Source organism: Mus caroli, unplaced genomic scaffold (genome assembly GCF_978045245.1).
Source record: "Mus caroli unplaced genomic scaffold, Mus_caroli_1 scaffold_6, whole genome shotgun sequence".
NCBI lineage: Eukaryota > Metazoa > Chordata > Mammalia > Rodentia > Muridae > Mus > Mus caroli.
The window spans coordinates 67,741,427-67,764,420 of NW_028227261.1; the positions used below are offsets into that span (position 1 = coordinate 67,741,427).

Below are 22,994 nucleotides of genomic sequence, written 5' to 3' on the forward strand. Positions count from 1 at the left end.
CATTTGATCTTCAGAGCACTTGTGCAGTCTCAACTGTTTAATCAGTTTAAATCCTCAGCCTTCCACTTCAGCTGAGCGGCGTTTAAAAGCAGCGCTTCAGCAGAGCACTTCATTAATGTAATTTAGTTAAGAAAAACAAGTTCCATCAGTTTTTGCTAAAAGGACGTCCCAATGTGTCCTTTTTGTTTCCTATCTTGTATCATGTCTGTCTGAATGTATAATAGAGTGAGGATGTGATTGCCTATTCAGAGTGAAAGAAAAACTCTGCTGATTTCTATAGCATTTGCTATCTCCAAGGAGAATGTTATATCAGGTTACTGTATAGCCAGAGAGGGAGCAGATACTGAAGTGCCTTCCTGAATGAGGGCATACATTCAGATGAGCGGAAGGAAGAACCTTCTCTCTAGCTAGGAAAGTTTCATTTTATTCTAAGAAGAAAAAGTAACTAGAGAGAACGTAGTATTTTTATTTTCTCTAGGTGCTGAGAGATACTTTTTCTAAAACAGTGATGTATGAAACACAGTTTGGGTCCAGAGTGTCGTTCTAGTACATGATTGTATCTGTGTCTCACAGTGGAGACCTCGTTGAATCGTGACACAGTAGGAACGATGAATGGTCGGCTTCCCACATAAGCTCAGGAGGTGGCTGAGCACTAGCCTTGGGTCACATTACCGGGCTTTCAACCCTTGAGCATCCATTTTACATATGCAACCAGAGTTGTGGACACATATGACTAAGTCCTGGTTTATTCTGTTGCAAAACTGGGGACACTGAAACACACAGGCAATGGAATCACCTGAGTTGGTTCCAGATACAAGCAAGTACCAACAGATGCCTGCAGTTGTGTGTTAAAAGCAGCCTTTCCATGCCAATGTTTGTGGTCCTTGCTTTTCATAACACTTGTCTGTCGTCTGTCTGTGGCAGGGCATGTGACTTTTCAGTGTCTCTTCGCAGGGTCAGCTTGAGTGACGGCAGTGACAGCGAAAGCAGCTCCGCCTCTTCCCCTCTCCATCATGAACCCCCGCCACCATTATTGAAAACTAACAACAACCAGGTAAACTGGGCTTTGTACTCAGCAAGATTCCGTACAACTATACATGATCATTTTTACCCAGCATATAAATGCTTTACCTCTTCATTGTAAGCTACGTTCCTTGTTATTGTAAACCCATGGCAATCCACAAGCTTAGCATTAGGCACATGGGGTAAAAGCACTTCTGTGTTTGTAAGATGAGTGTGCTTCCCGGATGTATGAATTAAGACATACAGGAAGATACAGTGACACACGATGTTGCCCGTCCTTCCTAACGTCTGCATAGTCTATCCCTAAGCAGTAGATAGGTGACTCCATCAGACACAACATGATTGTTTTGGGTGAGCCTGTTTGACTGGTGGAGGATGCGCTTTTATGTACCCCAGTTTCTTCATTAAGGGACGTTAGCCCCCTGCCGGTTGTTGGAGGGATGACAGTGAGTTTAGTAAAGGCAGTGCACAGCCTCTGCCTGGCACTCACTGTCTGGGAATGTTCCTTTGACCTGTTCAGCCTCCATTTCTCATTCAAGGGAAGAGCACTGTTACTTGGGGGTGCAGAGAATGATTATCAAGATAGAGAAAAGTGATGATCAACGTGCCACACGTTGGGCTAAAAGAAAGCTTATTAGTTTGATAGTCAACTCAGAATATAGATATTTGGGTAAGATCTAAATAGAATTCCGAAAGCCATGATAAAAGAACTAGTGTTAAATGAGTGAAATTGGGGCATTTCCATTATTTACTAAAATAAACCTTTTGCAAACATCATGAATATTGTAAAAGTCCCATTGTGCATTGAGTTGATACTCATTACAGTAAGTTTCTTATCCCTTTATGTAGACAGATTTCCAATGACCTCTGTAATAATTGCTTATTTCAAGTTGCCATGTGAATATTAACATGAAAATTAAAGAGTTACATTTTCTAAAATTATTCCACTTTATAAGTGGCCTGCTATTTAAAATATCTTGCCCCTGAATTAGTGATCTTTGTTTTAGTTGGAAAATGCTGTATTACAGTTGTGAGGGTATTCTCTTTCTTGTATAAAGAAGCAATACACTCACTTAAAATTTAGAATTCATCACTTATAAAAATTCATCTGCCGTATATAAATCCTGCACTGTTGGATAGGAGCAGCCACCTGCATTGTTACAGCTTAGCTGTAGTCCATGGCCTACCTAGGACTGGAGCCCAGCTTCTCACTCTTAGCCTGACTTTGCTGTTATAGCCTGTCCCGGCTTAGCATCCAGCGATGCTGTTTGTCGGCCATCTCACTTTGTAGCATGGCTACCTTCTACCACAAGCCAAGAAAAGTTCAAGAGGAAAAAGATAGAATTAAGACCTTGACATATTTTATATTGAAACTAACCTTGTAAAGGCATTATTTCTGCTTCCAAGGGACAGTATATCAGAATTAGCATTCTTGCAGTAGGAAGATCAAGATGTAGGCACACGCATCTTGTGCTCTCTGCAGTCATCTTTAGCATGTCTTCCAAGCCCTGTGACCTGATGGGCTGCCAGGTAAACCTGGCTCTGACAAGCTCTTATCTTGCCCTTCCTGAATGGATGAGCAAGCTGAATGACTTTGGTTCTTGGGAAAGTATAGAGCCTTTGTCAAAATAGTTACCTGTCTAGCAAACCAAACCCAAACCAAATAGTATCATTTAATCTGGGAGGGTAAAATATGCTTTCTCTCACTCAATAGTATACTACTATTTTTTGAAGTGTTTATTTAATACATGTATCTTCTTACATGCAAATATCATCCTGCCAGTAATATTCAGTTATGTGTCACTTTCACAGTTGCACCCTTGAGCATAAGAACAAAGTACCTATGCTTTCAGGTCATTATGTACAACTGGCATGTGCAGCTCCTCATACCTATGTCTTGAAGCTTAGAGAAAGAAAGTGGTTTTGAAATGTTATTCAGGGATGATTTTTTAACCCCAAATCACTTGCTGTGGGGTCAGGTGTGGTATGATCCCTTTAAGTCAGTGTTCAAAGACATTAAAAAAATATCACTAGTATTGCTGTGCTACGGAGTGTGACAACCAAACCACAAAAGGTACTTAAATTTCATCCTGGAGTTTTTTTAGTATTGTAGCTGAATGTGGAGGTACACTAGAGAGCTCATGTGTGTGAGTATGGGTGAGATAGTGGTCTCCAAATGTTAAGATAAACTACAAAGGATGAAGAAGACAGGAAATACCTGATTTTAAATGTCCAAGTTTTATTCTCCATACTCATTGACTGGCCTATCAGTTTATTTTATAATGCTGTGACAAAATAGGCCCCTCCTAAAAAGCAAACAAACAATTTTAAAGTAAAAAAGGCGTATTGTTGCTCACTGTTTCAGAGGTCACCTGAAACTTGGTCCAGTGTCACCTGGCTCCCTTGTTCTGGGCCTATGAAGAAGTAGAGCGATGCAGTGGGGTTTGTGTGGTGAATCCACATAAACAGGAACAGTGTGAAAATGCTTCACATGGGCATGAAAATAAGATGTAGGCTCCAGGGACCCACTCTCTTCAACCAGATACCTTGTCTAAATGTCTGTCAGTTTACAAACTGACTCTCAATGGACCTATCTATTGATTAAGACAGAGCCCTTATGAGGTAGTCACTTTCTCAAATCCCCACCTTAGAAACATTCTGTAGTAGGAACCAAGCCTTTGCCACAAGAGCCTTTGCGAACATTTCTAGTTCCAAGCCATAAAATTGCCTTTTCCACACTGGATACTGATCTTGCGACTTTGAGTAGCTTTAGACACCACAGAAATGTCCGCTGCCCCATCTCCCATCTCCCCTGGTCTAAGGAGTAGATAAAGTGCTAATTAAGTCAAGTATTTTCTAACTACTGAAGAAAGAACCCAGAGCCACAAGTCAGCAAAGCAAAGAAGTTAATAGAAGTGTCATTAGGAGTTATTAATAGTGGCTAACATAGGAAATGTGCCAGTAGATAATCCATCTGCTGTATGGTTGACTTGTCATTTCTCACAAAGGGGTTCAGAAAAACACAGTCTGGAAAATTTTGATTCCCAAGCCATATCCTCAAATGAAGAACAAAATACTACTAATTGTAATTGTTCTGTTTTAGAGATTACCATGGCTGTTGGTAGCTTAATTCAGTGTTTGGGGTGTCTGCTTTCCTCTGCTCAGTTTACTGGTAAATAACAAAAAATTTTACCATCATTTAATTCAAGAATGGTTCCCCCCACCCACCCCAAACAAAATGCATAAATTACAAACATACAAACAAACAAAACAAACCCCTATCTTTTTAGTCTGGTATAGAATGGGGAGGGGAGATATAAAGATTCCAGGAGGAAGTGATCCACTCAATTCAGCCAATATTCAGAATATCATAAATCACCTATCCGCCTGCCAGGCATGGGTGAATTTCAAAAGAGTCTAGCCAGTTAAACTGGTTTGAAATAAGCCTGCGGAAGACAAGGTGTTGTACTTTTATATTCTAGATTCAGTCCCTGAAGATAAGAAATGATCATAAATAAAACAATTGTCTTCAGTATGGCTCTGGTCTCTCAGAATGAGGTTTTGACAAAGCTGTTTATTTTGGAGCAAGGAGAGATCAAAGAGGGAAGATTAACTGAGCCCTCTCTGGGCAGCCACTCAGTAACTTGAGGCGGGTCACTGACACCCGGGGCTTTTGTTCCTGCTACCATAGCCTCAGAAGAAAGAAACCAGGATTTCAATGTATTTTGGCCTTCTGTGTTGTTGCACTTTCGGAATGTGTGGGGTTGGATTTAAGCAGCCCAAATGTTCTACCTATTTTCTGCTTTGAAGAGAGGTTGCGGGATTGTCTGAACCTAACTTGTAAAGTCCCTTTGCAAATATAGCATTTCCAGACACTTGGGGGAGAAAGAGTGGGGGATGGGGCCGTGGGAGGGGCAGATGTGATGGGAACAAATTCGGTTCTCTGAAGCACAAGGCAAACCTTCAGGGATGCTTTCTCCTCCCTGCCTCAAATCTCAGCCAATTGTCCCTGTGTGGCCCAGCCAGGCTCCCTTGGCCAGGAGTGCCATCTACTGACCTACTTACTCCAGGTCTCTGTGCTGGTTCTACCCTCGAGGTCTCATTTCCAGCAACAATAAAGAGAAGGAAATTGCAAATGCTGTGGAGATTTTTAGCATATTAAAAATGATTGCCTTGCCTATGTTATTTGGCGATTTTCTTCTGTTGCCAGAAGGGTAGTAGGTTAAGTTCGCCTGGACAAATCAGTCATTTGCTTATTTTGATGTTAAAAATGAAGGCTTAAATGTGAATCTCAGGCAACACTGTTAGAATGTATGTTAGATCCATTATTTTCAACTCAAAGAGAAATATTTTATTTAGGAGTATTCATTTATGCCCGAACCACCATGGCCCTATTATCACCAAATAGAATACTTACTTATTAGAAGCATAAAATTTTGTAGCTGGATGGGAATGCAGACATTATCTTGTTTGTCTCTCTCATTCACTTTTGGAGGCCCTAAGATGTTAAATGAGACGCAAGTCAGCCAGTCCCATGCACTTGTCATCACAAATTAAAGGTGAACCTACTCTTGAGATCTTTTGTATACTATATAGTAGAGAGGACACTGTAGATTGAATTAGGACAGGAAACAGCATAGGAAAGAGTAGGAGGAATATGGGACTTTAAAGAACATCCTTAGCATTTTCCTCTTTGATATTAGTTTCTGATTATGGGATTTAGGTTATAATGAGAGAATATAAATTGCTTTTTATATTTATGCATATTCATAAGCACTCATCGTTAATAAATGCATTTATCCTCAGCCTTTTCAAGCTATGGGCTATTTAAAAATATTCCTCCCAGAACCTACCATTTTGAAGATCATGTGTAGTAAGTCAGTTGTATTTAATAAGTAGTAGTATTCTCTGTTAATTATGACCATAGCTCCCCACCCAAGCTTTGCACAGTATGTGAAGCTACTGCACATGACCTGGGTCACAGTTGATCCAGAAGGAAGAAAAGATGCTTGGCATTGAACATACATAACCACATCATTTCTTCAACCATGGCTGTTTCTGCCATGGAAGGATTCCAGACCACAACTAACGGATGGCCACCTTCACTCCCAAAGCTGTGTCCATCCGTTTAATGGAGTAAGCTCCTAGCATCTGAAAGGCAGGTGTCCCAGAGGGCAAGGGTTCTTTTTATCATCCCTGGCCCACCAACCACTAAGACTCAGGCTGAAGCTGCAGAATAAGCAGGAAAGAAGTCCGCCAGCCGGGATTGCAGTCTCAAAATAACTCAGCTGCTATGCATGTGTGAGTGCTGTCAAGAAAGCAAAGCACCCTGGGAAGCTTAGATCCCTGTCCTTAGCATCAACGCTTTCCTGAGCTCTTCCGCCCTGACCCAGCATTTAATATACCATTTATTTTCAGGGGTTTTGGTGGGGGGGTGTTAAACAAGATTAGAAAGAAGAAAAAATGTATAACAAAATGCTGTTTGGGGAACAGTGTTATTATGCATCTTGAGTGCCAGTTTATATGGGTAGCTACTAGAAGGTGCTTGAAATGAAACTTACTAGTGTTTTCTTTGATCCCTAGATTCTTGAAGTGAAAAGTCCAATAAAACAAAGCAAATCAGATAAGCAAATAAAGAATGGTGAATGTGACAAGGTAGGTTTCCGGGTCGTTCCTGGGAGTACTGGAGCCTGGCATGTGTTGCTTCTCTGTGTTCCCTCGGTCATTGTTGTTTGCCCCTCTTCCCTTCTCCATCAGAAGTAGCTAAGGCTCCCAAGTGAATTCTTCATTGCTGTGCTTTGTAGTTCCTTTTTCCCTGTCTTGCTTTGTTGCTGTTGTTGTTGTTGTTGTTGTATCTTCAGTCTTAAGCATGGCCTTATGATACCATTTGTCAGGATTCCCACATTACCAAGGAACTTCAGGCATAGCACATTGGGATATAGGAAGTTTGTAGCAGAGCAAGTAGAGCAAATCACACACATACATAAATAAGATACCTGACCCCTATGCAGTAAGCTTTCTCAGTGTGTGTATGATGTCACCTGCTATGGGTGGGGTTTAACAAGTCAGTAATTTCCCCCTTTGCCTTTGCTGAAGTTGACCCTGAGGCATGCATGCAGTCAGCTAACAAGGACTCATGAGCCTGGACATATGGAAGAGAGGTTCAGCTACCCTTGAAGGAGAGCTGCCAGGACATAGAACTGATTTGTAGCGATTTCTGCATTTCATAAAATATTCCATACTTTAATCATTGGCTGGCGTCATTTGGAATACCTGAGAACTTTTTTTTAAATCCCTCTTATTAAAAATTTTTCCTAACACAATACTTCCATGTTCAAACTTGGGTGTTTTTCTTTGTCTAAAATTTTCTGAGATTAAAGAATTAAAAATGAAAACAGGAGCTGGGCGTGGTGGTGCACGCCTTTAATCCCAGCACTCGGGAGGCAGAGGCAGGCGGATTTCTGAGTTCGAGGACAGCCTGGTCTACAAAGTGAGTGCCAGGACAGCCAGGGCTACACAGAGAAACCCTGTCTCGAAAAACCAAAAAAAAAAAAAAAAATGAAAACAGCCTCTGCTGTCATTAGATTAAACCAAATATGTAGTCTTGGATTTCCAGCATTCTTTGCAGAGTCCTTGTTGTGGGAGACTGAGTCTGCTCACTTGAATGATGCTGAGAGCAAATAGGCTCAATAATTTCCCTCCCTCATTTTAAGGCACGTTTGATAAAGGTCAAAACTAGGCTTAGAAACATCACCATCAGAACCCTTTAAGCATTGAGCCTAGGACAAGCCTTCAGAGTCTGCCCAGATGATTTTTTTTAAGATTAATTTTATCTTAATGTGTGTATGTGTATGTGTGTCTATATATGGGCATGTACACATGAGTGCATGTGCCTATGGAAGTCAGAAATGGATATCAGATTGCCTGGAGCTGGAATTACAGGCAATTGTGACCCACCTGGACGAGTGCTGGGAACTGAATTTGGGTCCTCTGCACGAGCAGTACATGATCTTACCTGCCAAGCTGTCCCTGCATGTGTGTTCTTACTTGCCAATTGCCTTTTAAAGTTTTGTTCTTTGGGGAACACCCTTCTCTTTCAGGCATACCTAGATGAGTTGGTAGAGCTCCACAGAAGGTTAATGACACTGAGGGAACGACACATTCTGCAGCAGGTGAGAAGTGCTTTTGGACACAACCCTACACCCCCAAACCTCAAGACCTAGTCTGTCCTGGGAAGTGTGGCAGCTCTTGGATGCCGCTGCAGCCTCACGCCTTCAGAATGGGCACTGTGCCTGCAGGGACATCTGTGGAGGACTTAACTATCTGAGGCTACCGGGGTGCCCTTAGGGCTTTCATCCACACTCCGAAAATCTGAGGGCTCATGGAATACTACCAGACACAGTGCTCCTTCCTACCAGTCTGTGGTCCATGTGCTGAGAGGAGGGACAGGGGGTGTAGAAACTTTGGAGACCAGCCTTCTGGTCTCATAGGAAAACAGTGATAAGAATTTGAGCCAAGGGTTGTAAACATTTGTGATTCAATTTGGTAACCTTTTGCCAAAGCTATTCTACGGAAAATAAATATTTTTTTCATTTCCCTTATCTAGTAGCAATAAACGTTGTATTATCATGGACTCAACTGTGGAATGGTCATAGCACGAGGAAACTTCTTTTAGTACAGTGTGATGTTGCGAGAAGATAAGAGGGATGTTTTAGTTTTGGTACAAGTACAGTTCATGCTTTTATTCCTTTCACAGTAGCTATTGATAAGGTAATTTTTCTTTAACTCATGGGGAGGCGGTGTGTTCCAGATTCCATAGTAGATTTGTGCATTCCTTCACTTTCACATTTTTACGACTTTAAAATGACTTGAAATTAGCACCTCATCTCCTTCAGTGGTATAGGAGCTATTCTTTTTTAATGCTGATAGCTGATGGTTGTGTTTATATTCTATGCATATCTCTGCTTCAGTCTATAAACATTTTTCAAATTTTCCAACTGCTCCTGTTGGTCTAAAAAGCTTTTAACCCTTATAGAATTTTAAATAATATACTTTGTCTATAGATCTCTCAATTGTAAATACATTCTATGTTTTTCATTTCTTTTTAAATGAGCATAGATGGGGGAACTGGGTTTGAGTGGCTTTAACTAAGGCAAGCCTAGCACTTTACTGGTAGTCTTTCCACTCACCTCTCATGTTGCCAGACTTAAACACCCTTTGAATACCAAATTCCACTCACTTCCATCAGGTAGAGGAATATTACCTACCTATGTGTACCTTCCATTATTCTAGTCATTTCTGGGTTACTTCTTTTTAAATATTAATTTATTTATGTATTTTATGTATATGAGTACTCTGCCTTCATGCACATCAGAAGAGGGCAGCAGATCTCATTACAGATGGTTGTGAGCCACCATGTGGTTGCTGGGATTTGAACTCAGGACTTCTGGAAGAGCAGTCAGTGCTCTTAACCCCTGAGCCATCTCTTAATCCCCTCTGGGTTACTTTGTATGCCTAATACAATGCAAATGCCATGAAAATCATTGTCATCTTATATGTTATAGGAAGAAATGACAAATTCAATATGGATACATTCCTCCCACCCCCACCCCCCAAGTATTTTCAGTCCATAGTGTGCTGTATCTGAGGACAAAGAATCTGGGAATACAGGGGACCAACCCTCCTTCAGTTTTCTTCTATAGAACAGAACATTGCTCATTGACTAAATGCTGATGGCAGATCTGCTAGTTGGTCTTCCTAACTAGTTCTGCTAGTTGGAACTTCTGTTCTCAAATAGTAACTCTTAAGTCACTAAAGACCAACTGTTAGAAAAAGCTACTGATGTCTACCTATGGATTTCATGGGAAATAGATACAGGTGTTGTCAGGCTTGAACGAGAAGGCTGTTGGGCAAGGTCTCACCTGGGAATATCATCGACATCTCCCATCTAATGTTCTTTATTTTGACCTTTGAAAGACATGTGAGTGAAGGTGGCTTCCTTGAGAATTGTATTCAAGTGCATTACTTTAGTATTCTATAGGGAAAGAGTAATATGTATGAATTCTTAACCTAGCATATAGGTGCCCCAGGACACATAGCATTTCACCCTAATGGCATTCCCAGGCCAGTTGAAAGCTCTGTCTTTGGCCATTTGCCTTGTAATACAACCGAGGCCTGTGGTTCTAATACCATGATGTATGTGCCCTGTCATGGCTTACTGCTTAATTAATTCATACTGTAAAACATTGCACAGTGGAGGCCTGGTGTTATCCTCCACCTTGAAGGCTGCTCATCTGATAAAATGCATTCCACAAAGTCTATGTAACCTCAGCTGTGCAGACCTGAACATCTAAACCGAAACTTCTGTTGAGGCCAGGATAACATCCTTGGTTTCTTCCCAGTGGCTATTCCCAAAATCTATTCTGACAATTTTATTTGCCCCACAAAACTAATTAGTAGAATTATTTTACTCTGGGGGCATACTGCCCTGCCTCTCAACACCTAATTTCATGAAAATAAAGTATTAGATCAGGAAAGACTGTATTACGAAGCCTCTTTTCCACTGGGTTAAAATGTAGTAGACACAAAGCAAGAGAGCGAGTATGTAGCCTGGATTAATAATTTGATTTCCTTGTTAAACTACACACTCCATATTATTTTTCAGAATGAGGCTGAACATTTGTGGCCTTTTCAGCAATTCAGCCTGGGTTTGTATTCTATACATGTGTGGGGGAGGGGGGAGGGAGCAGGTAGTAAGAAGAAAGTTAGAAAAACCAGGGGCTTCCTTAAAGTACAGTTTATCAATTTAGATACCATCTAGTTTTCTTGTAGCACGATCAGTGAGGTTGGAGGGATGAGTGGTATATTGGAGTATTTTTAACAAAACAGAGAACTTTGCCGGAGAAGCAGTCTGCTGTAACTGACTACTTCTGTTTGGAGAATTACCTGCCACACCCGAAAGCCCCCCTGTAGACTAAAACCTGGTCTTTCTGCTAACTCAGGTGGGCCTCCTGTTTTTATGCGCCAGTAAGATTTCCTATGTACAGGTGAAAGACCCGAGGTACAACAGACCAACCCATCCTAGACAGAGAAAACCAAAGCAAAGTTTGTGCATGCCTTCCCACTCAGTAAGCAACCACCATGGGTGGTAAGAACTTGCCCTGCTACTTGAAAAACATAATCAGACTAATTTTTTATAATTAAGAAAATTTTTAATTTTTTGTAATTAAATTTTTATAATTGAAAATGGCTTGAAAGAGGGAGTCACAGAAATAGCAAATAGCTCTCACCCTGTTAACACAAACCAAAACAACTAGCAGCTGTGTGGTAACCCCTCCCCCCTCCCCCAACCCCCCCCCCCCGAAAAAAAAGCTGATGTGACAGGAAGGAAACAATAGATCACAAGAGTAGCCGGCCTCTGAAGAATGGGTGAGGCGTCCACACCCTCACTTTCACGGTCCTGACACCACTGTGTCCTCATGTCCTTTTCTTCTGTGCAGCCTCTCTGGCTTCTGGTGCTGTTGTGCGTGGGCATTGGGACCTCATTGTGCAGCAGCATAGTGACACCACAGTTCAGCCACACCACATCAGCAGACAGGGCATTTCTTTAGTACAGTGTAGTCCTTCACATTGCAGGCCCCTGACGGGAATAGGAACTCCACAGGAAGACCAACAGAGTCAACTAACCTGGACCATTGGGGCTCTCTTAGTCTGAACCACCAACCAAAAAACCTACACAGGCTGGACCCAGGTCTCCCCACACATATGTTGCAGATGTACAGCTTGGTCGTCATGTGGGTCCCAAACAACTAGAGCAGGAGCTGTTCCAAAGGTTGTTGCCTGTCTGTGGGATATGTTCTTCTAGCTGGGCTGCCTTGTCTGACCTCAGTGGGAGAGCCTAGCCTCACAGAGACTGAAGTGCCAGGGTAGAGGGATACCCAGGAACCCCCAGCCACTCAGAGGAGAAGGGGAAGGATGGAGGAATTGTGGGAGGGGGGATTGACCAGGAGCAAGGCTGTGAGCAGGATGTAAAGTAGGGGTTAGTGGTGTGCTTTCGGGACTTGTGGCCTATTTGATTGAAATAAAGCATGCTAATGTTGTGTTTCTGATGATCTGGCATCAGGAGTCCTGAGAAGGAGTGTGTGTTTTTACAGAGCTTCCACTTACTTTAGGACATTAGTGCATGCTCTGATAACTGAAACCATTAGTGCTGTTCCTGTCAGTGAAAGGACCGAACTCTCCCAGATGCCTTTACCTTGGCCGCTGCTTTAGGTATATGTTTGCATCTACCTTGATGTGTTTTCATAACCCACCCCCCCCCCCGAAAGATACAGCGTCTTCTGTTAGCTTCAGTAGCTCCTCTTACATCTGTGTGTGTGTGTGTGTGTGTGTGTGCGCGCGCGCTATAGGCAGGGTGAGACCTGGGGTCAGCAGAGATGGATGATAGCTTGTGAATACTGGAAACCCTTACTATACTGCAGTGGGTTCCCTAGCAGCCAGAAGCTTTGGTTTGATTTAAAATTAAGTGACCTTCTTCTACAAACAACTCTTATCATCTCCTTTTCAATTTATTGCTAAGTGGCATGTAAGTAACTATATAGAGAAATATAGTTAAACTGTATTTTATATAGTTTATATATATTATATATAATATATCTTTATATATTATATAATATATTTGCATATATTTTATATAATATATTTTTATATATTATATATAAAAAACTGTTCTCTTGAAAGGGTGAGTTCCCTGTCATTCAGAACAATAACACAAATGAAATCAGCTGCTGGGATCTCTCCATTGCAGTTTTAGTCACTTTGACAACTTGGCTTCATCTGTTCTCCCACCTTCTTCTTTTTGTCTGAAATTTTTAATTATTAAAAAACAAATTCACTTAGGCCTTTCTTGGTTGTCTTCCCTGCATTTTTATTGTTTAATTAGTTTTGGTGGAGTGAGATGGCTGGCAGTCATGGAGGCTGTAAGAAAGATGCACCAAGTCTGAGAGTCGTGTGCTAGGTACTTCCCCCTACAGGCAACTGAGGGCACATTTCTGTTAATATGGTAATTGTAGCCATAAAGCCTTGATCCCTGTAGCAAGTGGTAGTTGCATCTTCCTTGATCCTCTGACAGCCTGGCAACTGTGTTCCTAAGCCCCATCTTCCAGATGAGGACGTGGTGATGTGCCCATTGTGTACATGTAGTGAGCAGTCAGATTTCCAGAAGCCAGATTCAGGCTCTCCTTGTGATCATCTGTCATTTACCTGCTGTCCGTTTGCTGCTGCCAATTGCCTTCATTGTATAAATTTCTAACTACAGTGGCTCAGAGGAATCTATTTGTTCCTGTTCTGGTCTGATTATTATTATTACTATCATTATTATTATTATTATTATACAGAATCTTGCCATGTCACCCTGCAATCCCTCTGCCTCAGTCTCATGAGTTAGAATGACGAGTGTATATATCACAATACCCAAGTCTACAAGTTTCCACTGGGTTCATTTTTTTTCTATATAATGTAAGGAAAAGATAAGATACTTAGGAAAGAATTCTTTATCCAACCAGCTAATCCTTTTATATATTGAATATCTAACTTCCAGGAAAGGTTTGTATTATGGGAAAAGCTGTTTGTGTCTCTGTGTGTGTGCATGTGTGGTAAAAATTTCAAAGTTCTAAACTATTAACTAATAAAACAAATACATGTCCATTTAAGGTCTTTTGTGTTAATAGATAGCTTTCTTGTTTGTTTGGTTGTTGGTTGGTTGGTTGGTTGGTTGGTTGGTTGGTTGGTTGGTTTGGCATTCATAGAAATAACTGGGGTTTAGGTTTTTTGCTTGGGTTAGAATCTCAGTCCCATATCCTAGGCTGACCTTGGCTATAGAATACTTGTGCCTCAGTCTCCATGAGTGCTGAGATCATAGCATGAACCACCATGTCTAGCTAATAATAAGTTTTTGTTTACTCCCATCTAAGTGATGTATTTTCACAGTAAGTGGGCACATCCCCCCTAATTATCTGATAGATGTAACAGAAGCCTGAATCTCGGGTACTGTGCTCTCAAACATGGATCTTCATTACAAATAAGAAAGGCAGAGGAGGCAGGCAGTGGTGGTGCACGCCTGTAATCCCAGCACTAGGGAGGCAGAGGCAGGCGGATTTCTGAGTTCAAGGCCAGCCTGGTCTACAGAGTGAGTTCCAGGACAGCCAGGGCTACACAGAGAAACCCTTTCTCGAAACAGAAAAAAATCCCCCCCCCCCAAAAAAAAAGAAAGAAAGGCAGAAGATCAGAACCACGTGCCCATTGTCAATGACCTTCTCAAGAATATTCCTAAAAGCCTAGTGACTTCCAACAAGTGGAGCGTAGTGCCTGCCAAGGGCTACCAGTGGCACTAAGGAGACAGGCCTTCTAGCTTGGCATGCTACCATTGTCTGGAAATTGGTAATTTTTTAGAAAGTGATAAATGCATGTTAGGTTCTCAGTTTATAGCATCTGTCACAGTTCCGCAAGCAGGGTGACTTGTTTTGTTACTAAAGCCAGAGTTTTGCCTCCCAAAAATAATAGTAGGGTTCAGATGAGGCAATCAGAGCTCATCTGGAATTGGACAGTTAATTGGGCTGAAGTGTGTGTGTGTGTGTGTGTGTCTGTCTGTCTGTCTGTCTGTAACTGGGAGCCCGATTTTATGACCCACAGGGACTCATTCATAAATGCCTTCAGGATAGTAGCTCTATGAAAAGAAGGTCAAAAGTTTTAATTCTGCAGTTTGCCAACTTAATGTTACATAATTTAAAACTTAACTGAATAAGTCACAGGCTAAATAATTACCATCTTTTAGAAAGGTAATTAAAGAGAATCAAAGAAGAGTAGATGTTGCCAAGTGAACTCCCTGAGAGAAAACCTGTCTTCTTGCTCTGTCTCCCCTCTCTCCCAAAGCCTGCCAAAATTAATCCCCATTCTTTTTTCTACTATGTAGCTTGCTAATTTAGCAATCATACCACCCAAGCACAGCGCCCATTTCTAATCACATTATTACATTACTACTATCTTAATGCTTTACCTGGTAATGGACGCCCTCAAACCCATGACATGATTATCAGTGCTGAACTATGGAAGTGTTCTCTTAACAGCAGTACCTCTGGCCCCACAACCAGCGAACATGTTACCACTGTAAGCTGGAATCAATACAATAAGAAATGAAGTGTGCCTACTTTACATATGGAACAAAGCATTGATTCCTCGTCTAGGTAAAGCTTATTATCCTCCATTATTCAAGAGCATTCCTTCAACACAACAGAGAATGCTACATCTATGTAGTGCTTATGTAACATATGCAGTGTAGTGGATTTTCACAAAATAAATACAGTTTGGAAAGCTGCTCCCAAATTTAACAGCATAATGCTTTAAAAGGAAGCAGAGTTAGTTTCTGGGTTTGTTCTATGTATATCTATATTTTCTAAGTGTTTCCTAATTATATAATAGGAACATTGATTTTTTTAACATTTATTTTTAATTTATGCATACAAATGTTTTGCTGGCATCAGTGTGTGTGTGCGCTTGTTTTATCTGCATGTCTGTTGCCTGCAGAGGTCAGAAGAGAGTATTTGAACCCCTGGAACTAGAGTTACAGATGTTTGTGAACCACCATGTAGGTTCTGGGAGCTAGTGCTCTTCATCACTGAGCCATCTCTCCAGTCCCTGGAATGTTTACACATACACACACACACACACACACACACACACACACACACGTTTACACATACACACACACATGCACGCATGCACATATGTATACACATTCAATTTGTGTACTCTTTTTTTTAGGAAGAATTTATTTCTACCTGGGGATCTTCTTACATCTAAATATAATAATAGTCTTGTAAATCAGGGGCTAATTGCCAAAAAAAAAAGGTCTTGAGCTGTTATCTTTTACTAACTATCCTAGTAAAATGATCTGTTGGTGATGTGAATTGGTTATTGACCATGAACAGTCAAACCAGGTGGTCCTTTGAGGACTTGTTCAGAAGGTTTACTATATCTTTGACTTACATATTGACTAACAGGTAGTTTGGAAATAGTATCGCCTTGTTGTGATTCATGAAAATGATTATCACTTGGTTCCATGTCTGAGCCCCTCCGTTGCCTTCTCTTTTCCATTTGACGTCTGTTGCTTACGGCCCAAACTTTTTCTTTACTTCTTTAGATCGTGAACCTTATAGAGGAAACTGGACACTTTCATATTACAAATACAACATTTGATTTTGATCTTTGCTCGCTGGACAAAACGACAGTCCGTAAATTACAGAGTTACCTGGAAACATCTGGAACATCCTGAGGATACAACAGCTGGACGCATCAAAAACTATTTTTTTTTTGGTTGTGATTTTTTTTGTTGTTGTTGTTGTTGTTTATATGAAAACACTCAGAATGATACAACCAAAAGGGAAAAAAAATAAAAATGAAACAACCTTCAGCTTTATTTTTCTTTAAAGCCAGTCATCATCTCTTGATAAAGGAGAGGTTACCTAAACCAGCCTCAGCGGACACTCCTCTGCAAGGAAATCCCCAGGAAGAATTAGCCTGGATAGCCTTGAAAACAAGCAGACACAACACAAGAAAACTTAAAGAATGTGTATGGTACCGTGGATCTTTCTGTGGTGGTTCATTCCACAGGACGAATGCATATTCAACACACTGCCTTATTACATAACTGATCTATTTATTACCACATACAGATAAAGTTGTGAGGGAATGACACCACCAGACGTCCTAAGTACTCGGTCCCGCGGATGCTCTTTCAATGCAGCGCCCTTGCCGTCCCAAGCCCAGTGACCTTATTCGTATACTGTGCCACTTTCCACCAACTCTTCCCACGTCCTTTAACTTGTTGCAGTCTATGGTTTCCATCTTTGTTTTCCCAGTTCCAGGACATAGTTACCAACTGGGGGGACCAATAGCCACCTTGATTTTCTTCCTTGTGGTCTTCTTTCCTAAAGGTTGAGGCCCAGTCCTTGGCTGTATCCATGTAATGATCTTGGACATGGTAGATGTACCAAATAGGATCATTCGAATTGCTGTCTAGCCTTAGTCAATAAACCTGTAGGACTTTGAACAAAAGCGTCCCCGTGATGTCCACAGCCCAGCAGTGCCGAGCTGTCACCAACACTCGTGTCTCTATTTTACTGTTGCAATATTAGGTGAATATGGAGGTAAAGGCATTCCACAGACTCAGCATCTTAAAAGGGATTCTAGTCCTGTTTTCTAAAACAGCAGTGTAGACATTCTTAATTTGAATCTATTTATTAGTGAGCATTTCACTTGTCTCTAGCAGCCAGTGTGGTACTCATTTCTTCTTAAAAACAAAACAAAAACAGGAATCAGAATTTTTTTGTTTGTTTGTTTGTTCTCATACGACTCTCTTAGACAATTTTATTTTTGAAAAATTAAAACCTTTCTTTGGGGAAAAATTCTTGGTTATTCTGCCATGAGAGACTATGTATTCACTTGTAGATTTGGTAACTTTGTATCTGTGTAGTCTCTTGCTGATGTGTCCAGAAGGATTTCCTGTATAGGTGAAAGGTAAAGGTGGTTGGGAGGGGGGAGTTTCTTGTCCTTGTTGTACCTTTGTTTTGAAACTAGAAATCTGTCCTGTGGCATGCAAAAGAAGGCAAATTATTTTCAAAAGAAAAAAGAAAAAAAAAAAAACCCAAAGGACTTTGGTGTCATTTTTCTACAGTCTCTGTAGTGGAGGAATTCAGAGTTAGGACAGCCAACTTTCCAAGTCGTTACCAGAACTCAACTGAAAAGAAAAGGAATGAAGAAGACTTCTGGATCCAAAGCCTTAAGAGAGTCTATGTGTGCTAACAGCCTAGTGTCCCCCACATCTGTTCCCACGACAGATGCTGTCCTTTCATTCAGAGATTAACTAGTGTCTGTACAGAAAATGGTCTTCCGGACCCGTTCTTTCAGGCGGTGATGTAAATGCAGATTAATAATGGAGCGGTTTCTGCATTTTAAAAAGGAGATTTTTTTACACTGTTTCTTTCTATCCAAAGAAACTATTTTTTTCTTTTTTTAAAAAAAATGATAATACAGCCATGGTCTTTGTAAATTGCGTTCCTGCAGTGTCCTCCTCGAGGACCAGGATACACATTTCCAAGAGTGTTCTGATTCCTCGTGATGATGGGCATGAGCCGTACTTGAAGCATTTGGTGTGTAGTCCTCTTCTTGGTGTGCAGTTGCATAGATACGTATCCTGTCATTTTGGACAGTAGGTGGTTGGTGAACGGTGTGTTTTTAGTTGTGTTTCATTTCTAACTTCACAGGTGAAAAGAGAGACAATGTTTCAACATTCAGAAACCTTTTTAAATTTCTATCTGCAATTCCACATACTCTTATTAAACTAAAACAGTAAGTGGTTTAACTCGTGTATCTGTATAATTTAACTAGAAGCAATGCAGTTTGGGCCATTTTTATTTTTATAACCAAATTGAGTGATGAAATATATGCTTTGGCTTCTTTTATTCCTAAAGTTACAAAACCCAAGAAACTAAGATAAGAAATTATTCCCCCTCTTCATGCCCAAAGAAATAAAATTTAAGAGAGGGGTAAGAAGAAAGGCAGCTATTGTAATGATAACATTAGAGCTAGAAAAATTAGTTAATGCAGATGTCTTCAGTATATCATGAAATGTAAGTTTGTACATGGGTATCAAAATTCAGAACAACTAACCTCTTACCTGGACAGCAAAATCAATTTCCTGTAAACGTTTCCTGGCAGGCTAAGAGTCATGCTATAGAGTCAGTCTTTCAAATGGTCCTCCTGCTCTTAGCATATGATTTGAAAATACAGAAGTCATGAATTCCCTTCAGCTCCATTCAAAGAACGTGCCACATTGCTCCAGCAACAGACCACTCCTGCCACATCTATGTACACTCACTCTTGGACCCTGTTAAGAATATTTTGACACATGTGTACCCTAACAGTGGCTTTGGTTTTTAAAGCACAAAGGGGGAATGGCAGGGTTTAACTTCGTTAGTGTGTGTATATAAATAAATAAATAAATAAATAAATAAATAGGTGTTTCAAATAAAATTAATTGGATGAATGTGAATATGTTTTGAACCAGCAAGAGTATGATAAGCTATAATTTTTTTCTTCTAAAAGCTATATGTACAGACCACACACACACACACATTAACTTTTGACTTTGTGTGTAGTGTGTGGAGGGCTCCTTCTGTTGAAGGATACACTGATCATGTTAGTGAAAATGTATACAGTTACTTCATATTGTCACCGTACTCTGCCCCCTCTTTTAGGTAACAGAACATCTGTGTGAAGATTAGGGAGAACATATAAAAAAATCAGATGAGTTTCAGATGAAAAACATTTTAAAAATTGCAACAAAATCTCTGATCTGAATAATTACCTGTTTTGAGGAAAGGGCCAATAAATTTGGGGGGATTTATTTTTCCTTTACCAAGATCAATTTTTGCTAATACCTTTTGTAGTCCAACCTAATCCTAAAAACAACAGCTATTAGGTCTGCATAACATCCCATTACCATATCAAGCCCTACAAATGTAGTTAACACACTTGTTTAAGAGTGATTTAACTCTTAAATGCTTTAACTCTATCTATGTAATGAGTTGGTTGTTCAGTGTTGAAATGGTCAATGTCTGTGTTTGGTGGCTTGTGTTCATTTTTCTCACTGTGGAAGTGGTCAGCTCTAGAGTAATTTGCTGTATGCTTATTACTTTCCACCTTTAGTGTTTTGTGTACCAATGCTATGTATTCCTATATTTATATATATATACATACATATATTATCAGAATGATCTTGCTCTGGACTGTTGTTCTCAAACTATGGCTATGATGTAGAGATGACAACGGCTGCTGGGAATGTGGCGGAATCAATTCCCACGGTGCAGGTTAATCTTGGGCTGGAAGATCTTTCAACCTCCTCTGTTTTCTATGATGCTTTTTATTATGTAGGCACTGCCATCCTGGATATACCTTGTAAAGATGCAGTCAATTTCAAAGGAAGACAAAGCCACTGCTGTCTGTACACTGTAAATATGTATTTTGGCACTTGTACTCCAGTATTCTGAAAGCAGAGCTATGATGGAAATGCTGACAGAACTTTGATGGTGGCCAAAGCTACCCTGCAAAAATAAATTAAGTAAAAATGTATTCTGAGATTAGCAGTGCAAGGCCAACATGTTTTACAAATCTGTCAGTATCTTTCTAATGGAGTGTGTATGTGTAGTTATGTTGAAAGATACACTGTGTATGTGTGTACATGCTTTTATGTGAACTACAAGGCACACAGAAAATGTATTTCCCATCTCTAAATCCCATGTTGAAATGTTAAGTACAGATGGACAGAAATAGGTGTTTTACTTAAATTCATACCCAATCTATTGTGACTCGTTTTTTAAAAAAAATCTTTACAATGTATAGTCTTACAGATTTGTTTGCTCAGTCTAGCATTGCATAAGAGGCAACAATCCCTTAGCCTTTCCTCATAAAATGATGCTGTTTCTAAAGAAGAATTGAGAGATTGGAGGCTCCATGTCCCTCAAACCACCTGAGTACAGAAGCCATCCTTTGCCTTTGGGTACTCGGTCCCTAAGTCTGTTTCCTTTGTCTGGAAACCAGCACATAATTTAAGCTCTATAATGACTAATCAAGAAACAGCAGGCACAGTCTTAGAATAAACTGAATTATTTATGCATAGTTGTTTTCCATTTTCACTAACTATTCTGTTGGAAGATGCTTTTTATAAACCAAACTATACTAAAGGTAGACAAAGTCAGTTCACAAATTCTAGCATGTATTTAGCATGAGGAATCTTCCTCTGGTTAGACCAGAGGCACACAACTCCAAGGCAGACTATAATGCAGTGTTTAACAAATAACCAAGGAACTAAATGTGATATTCTCCTTAGAAGCAAAAAAAAAAAAAAAAAAAAAAAAAGAGCTCCTCCTAGATTTTAGAAGCTGACTTACTCTTCATTCTGGCTGACAAGCCATTTAGAGCATTATTATGGACTGCATTGGATCTCATCAACCGGCAACTATTCATAGGTGTGGAAGCCTCAGTCCGAGATAGGCTGACTTGACAGCAACATTGTTGAACACTCCTGAAGTGCACTAACTTCTATTCTTCTGGCATGGATAGACATTTGTCTATTTTGAAGTAATAGCTTTGTGTCTTCCCCAGTGTGGAGAAAAAGGAAGTTGCTGTAGATGGCTCCTGGACTGTCCCAAAGACTCATTGAGAATGTGCTGTGCCATAGAGAGGCTCAGTGTGCCTGTTCATTTGCCCCAGAGCTGTACTCCATTTGGGTAGACAAAGATACCGAGATGAGGTTGGAAGATCAAGGCCTACCCCTGCAGCTGGTAATTCAGAGACAGACTGTCCAGAGCTAGTGCCCTTTGTTTTCTTTATTAAGAGCAAAGCAGTTAAAGGTAGTTTATTGGTTTTCTTGGCAGGATACCACCCAAAGAGAAAATGCTGAGCACATTTCAGTGCTGTTGCTTTCTCTGCCACATAACAGTATCCACACCTTCCTGTTTATGCAGTCCCCTTCTTGAGAGGCACTTCCAGTCTTCCCTAAAAGTTCTAAAATTGCCCTTGAATCTTAGCTTAGTTCTCTTGGTCTTAATTTCCCTTTAATTAAAGCAGTGTAACCAATATGGTCTCAAGAGCTAGCCAAAGAATACATGGCAAAAACTAAAATCATTCCCATGATTGTAAGTGGGCCCTGTGGCTGTTCTAAACCACACCCTGGATGGAAAGGCTTTTTTATTCCACTTGTATAATAATGGGAGTGATTACTGGGGCCCTGGGCAGGCTGCACAAAATAGGTGGCTAGGACCAGTGAGAGTCATGGAGCACAGGCAAAGCCACTTGCTCATTTCCCCTGGTAACCATGGCTTCTACACAGTATGCAGCCCCCACCACAAAGTTCTGCACATTTCAAAGGGTAGGAAAGGATAAATCCAGGTCATTAAAGGGAAATAATCAAAGCTATTGAAAAGATAAAACAAATGAGACACACCAACAGGGCTGTCTGTGCGAGTAATAAGGATGAAATGCTGATACTGATTTCTAAGCAGAGCCGCATTCCTCACACATGTGGTTTGTGTATCTGCATCTGAGTGGGTGGTCTGGGCAGAAGTGCTAAATGCGGCAAGATGGCTTAGTCTCTGAGCAGTGGAGGGAAGCTTTGAGACAGGCACAGCCCGCAGCATCTGCAGTCCCTGTAACATAAAGAAGCATTCCCTCTGCTCTGTTCCAGGAGAGAAAGTTTGAAAGTGGTGTTTTCATTAAAGTGAGACTGTACAGAGTCTCTCAAAGGGTAAGAGAGAGAGAGAGAGAGAGAGAGAGAGAGAGAGAGAGAGAGAGAGAGAGAGAGGAGAGAGAGAGTAAATGTGTGAGTGTGCAAGTGTGAGTGAATGTATGTGGTATTGGATGAGTGAGAGTGGGTGTGCCGGAGCACCCCTGCCCTGGCACAATCCTAAGGGTGGCATCTGTGATATGAACCTTAACTTCTCCATTTATTCTTCTGTACCCCTGGGTGGTGGCACATCTTGAAATTTTTGAGTAACACCTTGATTTAGATAAGACAGACTACAGTTTTACACTAAAGGTACATTTGTGGTCCTCAAGAGCCAAAGGAGATGGATTTGCCCCCAACAGATGCCAAGAAAACCTCAGTCTAAGGCAGGTTCTTGAAAGGACTGACCCTCCTGGACTCAGGAAACATATCCAACAATAGCTTTGACAGTCATTAACCATTCCAATTGGGTCACTTCCCAAACGTCCCTCAGAATTCCTAGGTATTTGGGCTCTTATTTTGATTTTCATGAAAACTATTATTTTCCAAATTTCAAACTAGGCTCACTACTGGCTTTCCAGGGCCTGGAACAACTTTAACACAATCTAGGTACCAGTGACATTACATGGAAAGG

The 22,994-nt window shown here is 40.7% G+C and overlaps 1 protein-coding gene across 2 annotated transcripts in view; it reads left to right on the forward strand.

Annotated features, from left to right (window-relative positions):
• The window catches only part of Mllt3 (MLLT3 super elongation complex subunit), a 279,485-nt gene extending 261,758 nt beyond the window's left edge, over nt 1-17,727 (forward strand). For both annotated transcript variants that reach the window (XM_021159575.2, XM_029475724.2), the window contains exons 8-11: nt 955-1,054; nt 6,607-6,678; nt 8,124-8,195; nt 16,220-17,727. In XM_021159575.2, coding sequence (XP_021015234.1) covers nt 955-1,054; nt 6,607-6,678; nt 8,124-8,195; nt 16,220-16,351 — 376 coding nt within the window. In that variant the 3' untranslated portion in view covers nt 16,352-17,727. The remainder of the gene's footprint in view (nt 1-954; nt 1,055-6,606; nt 6,679-8,123; nt 8,196-16,219) is intronic.
• Nucleotides 17,728-22,994: the final 5,267 nt, after the last annotated feature.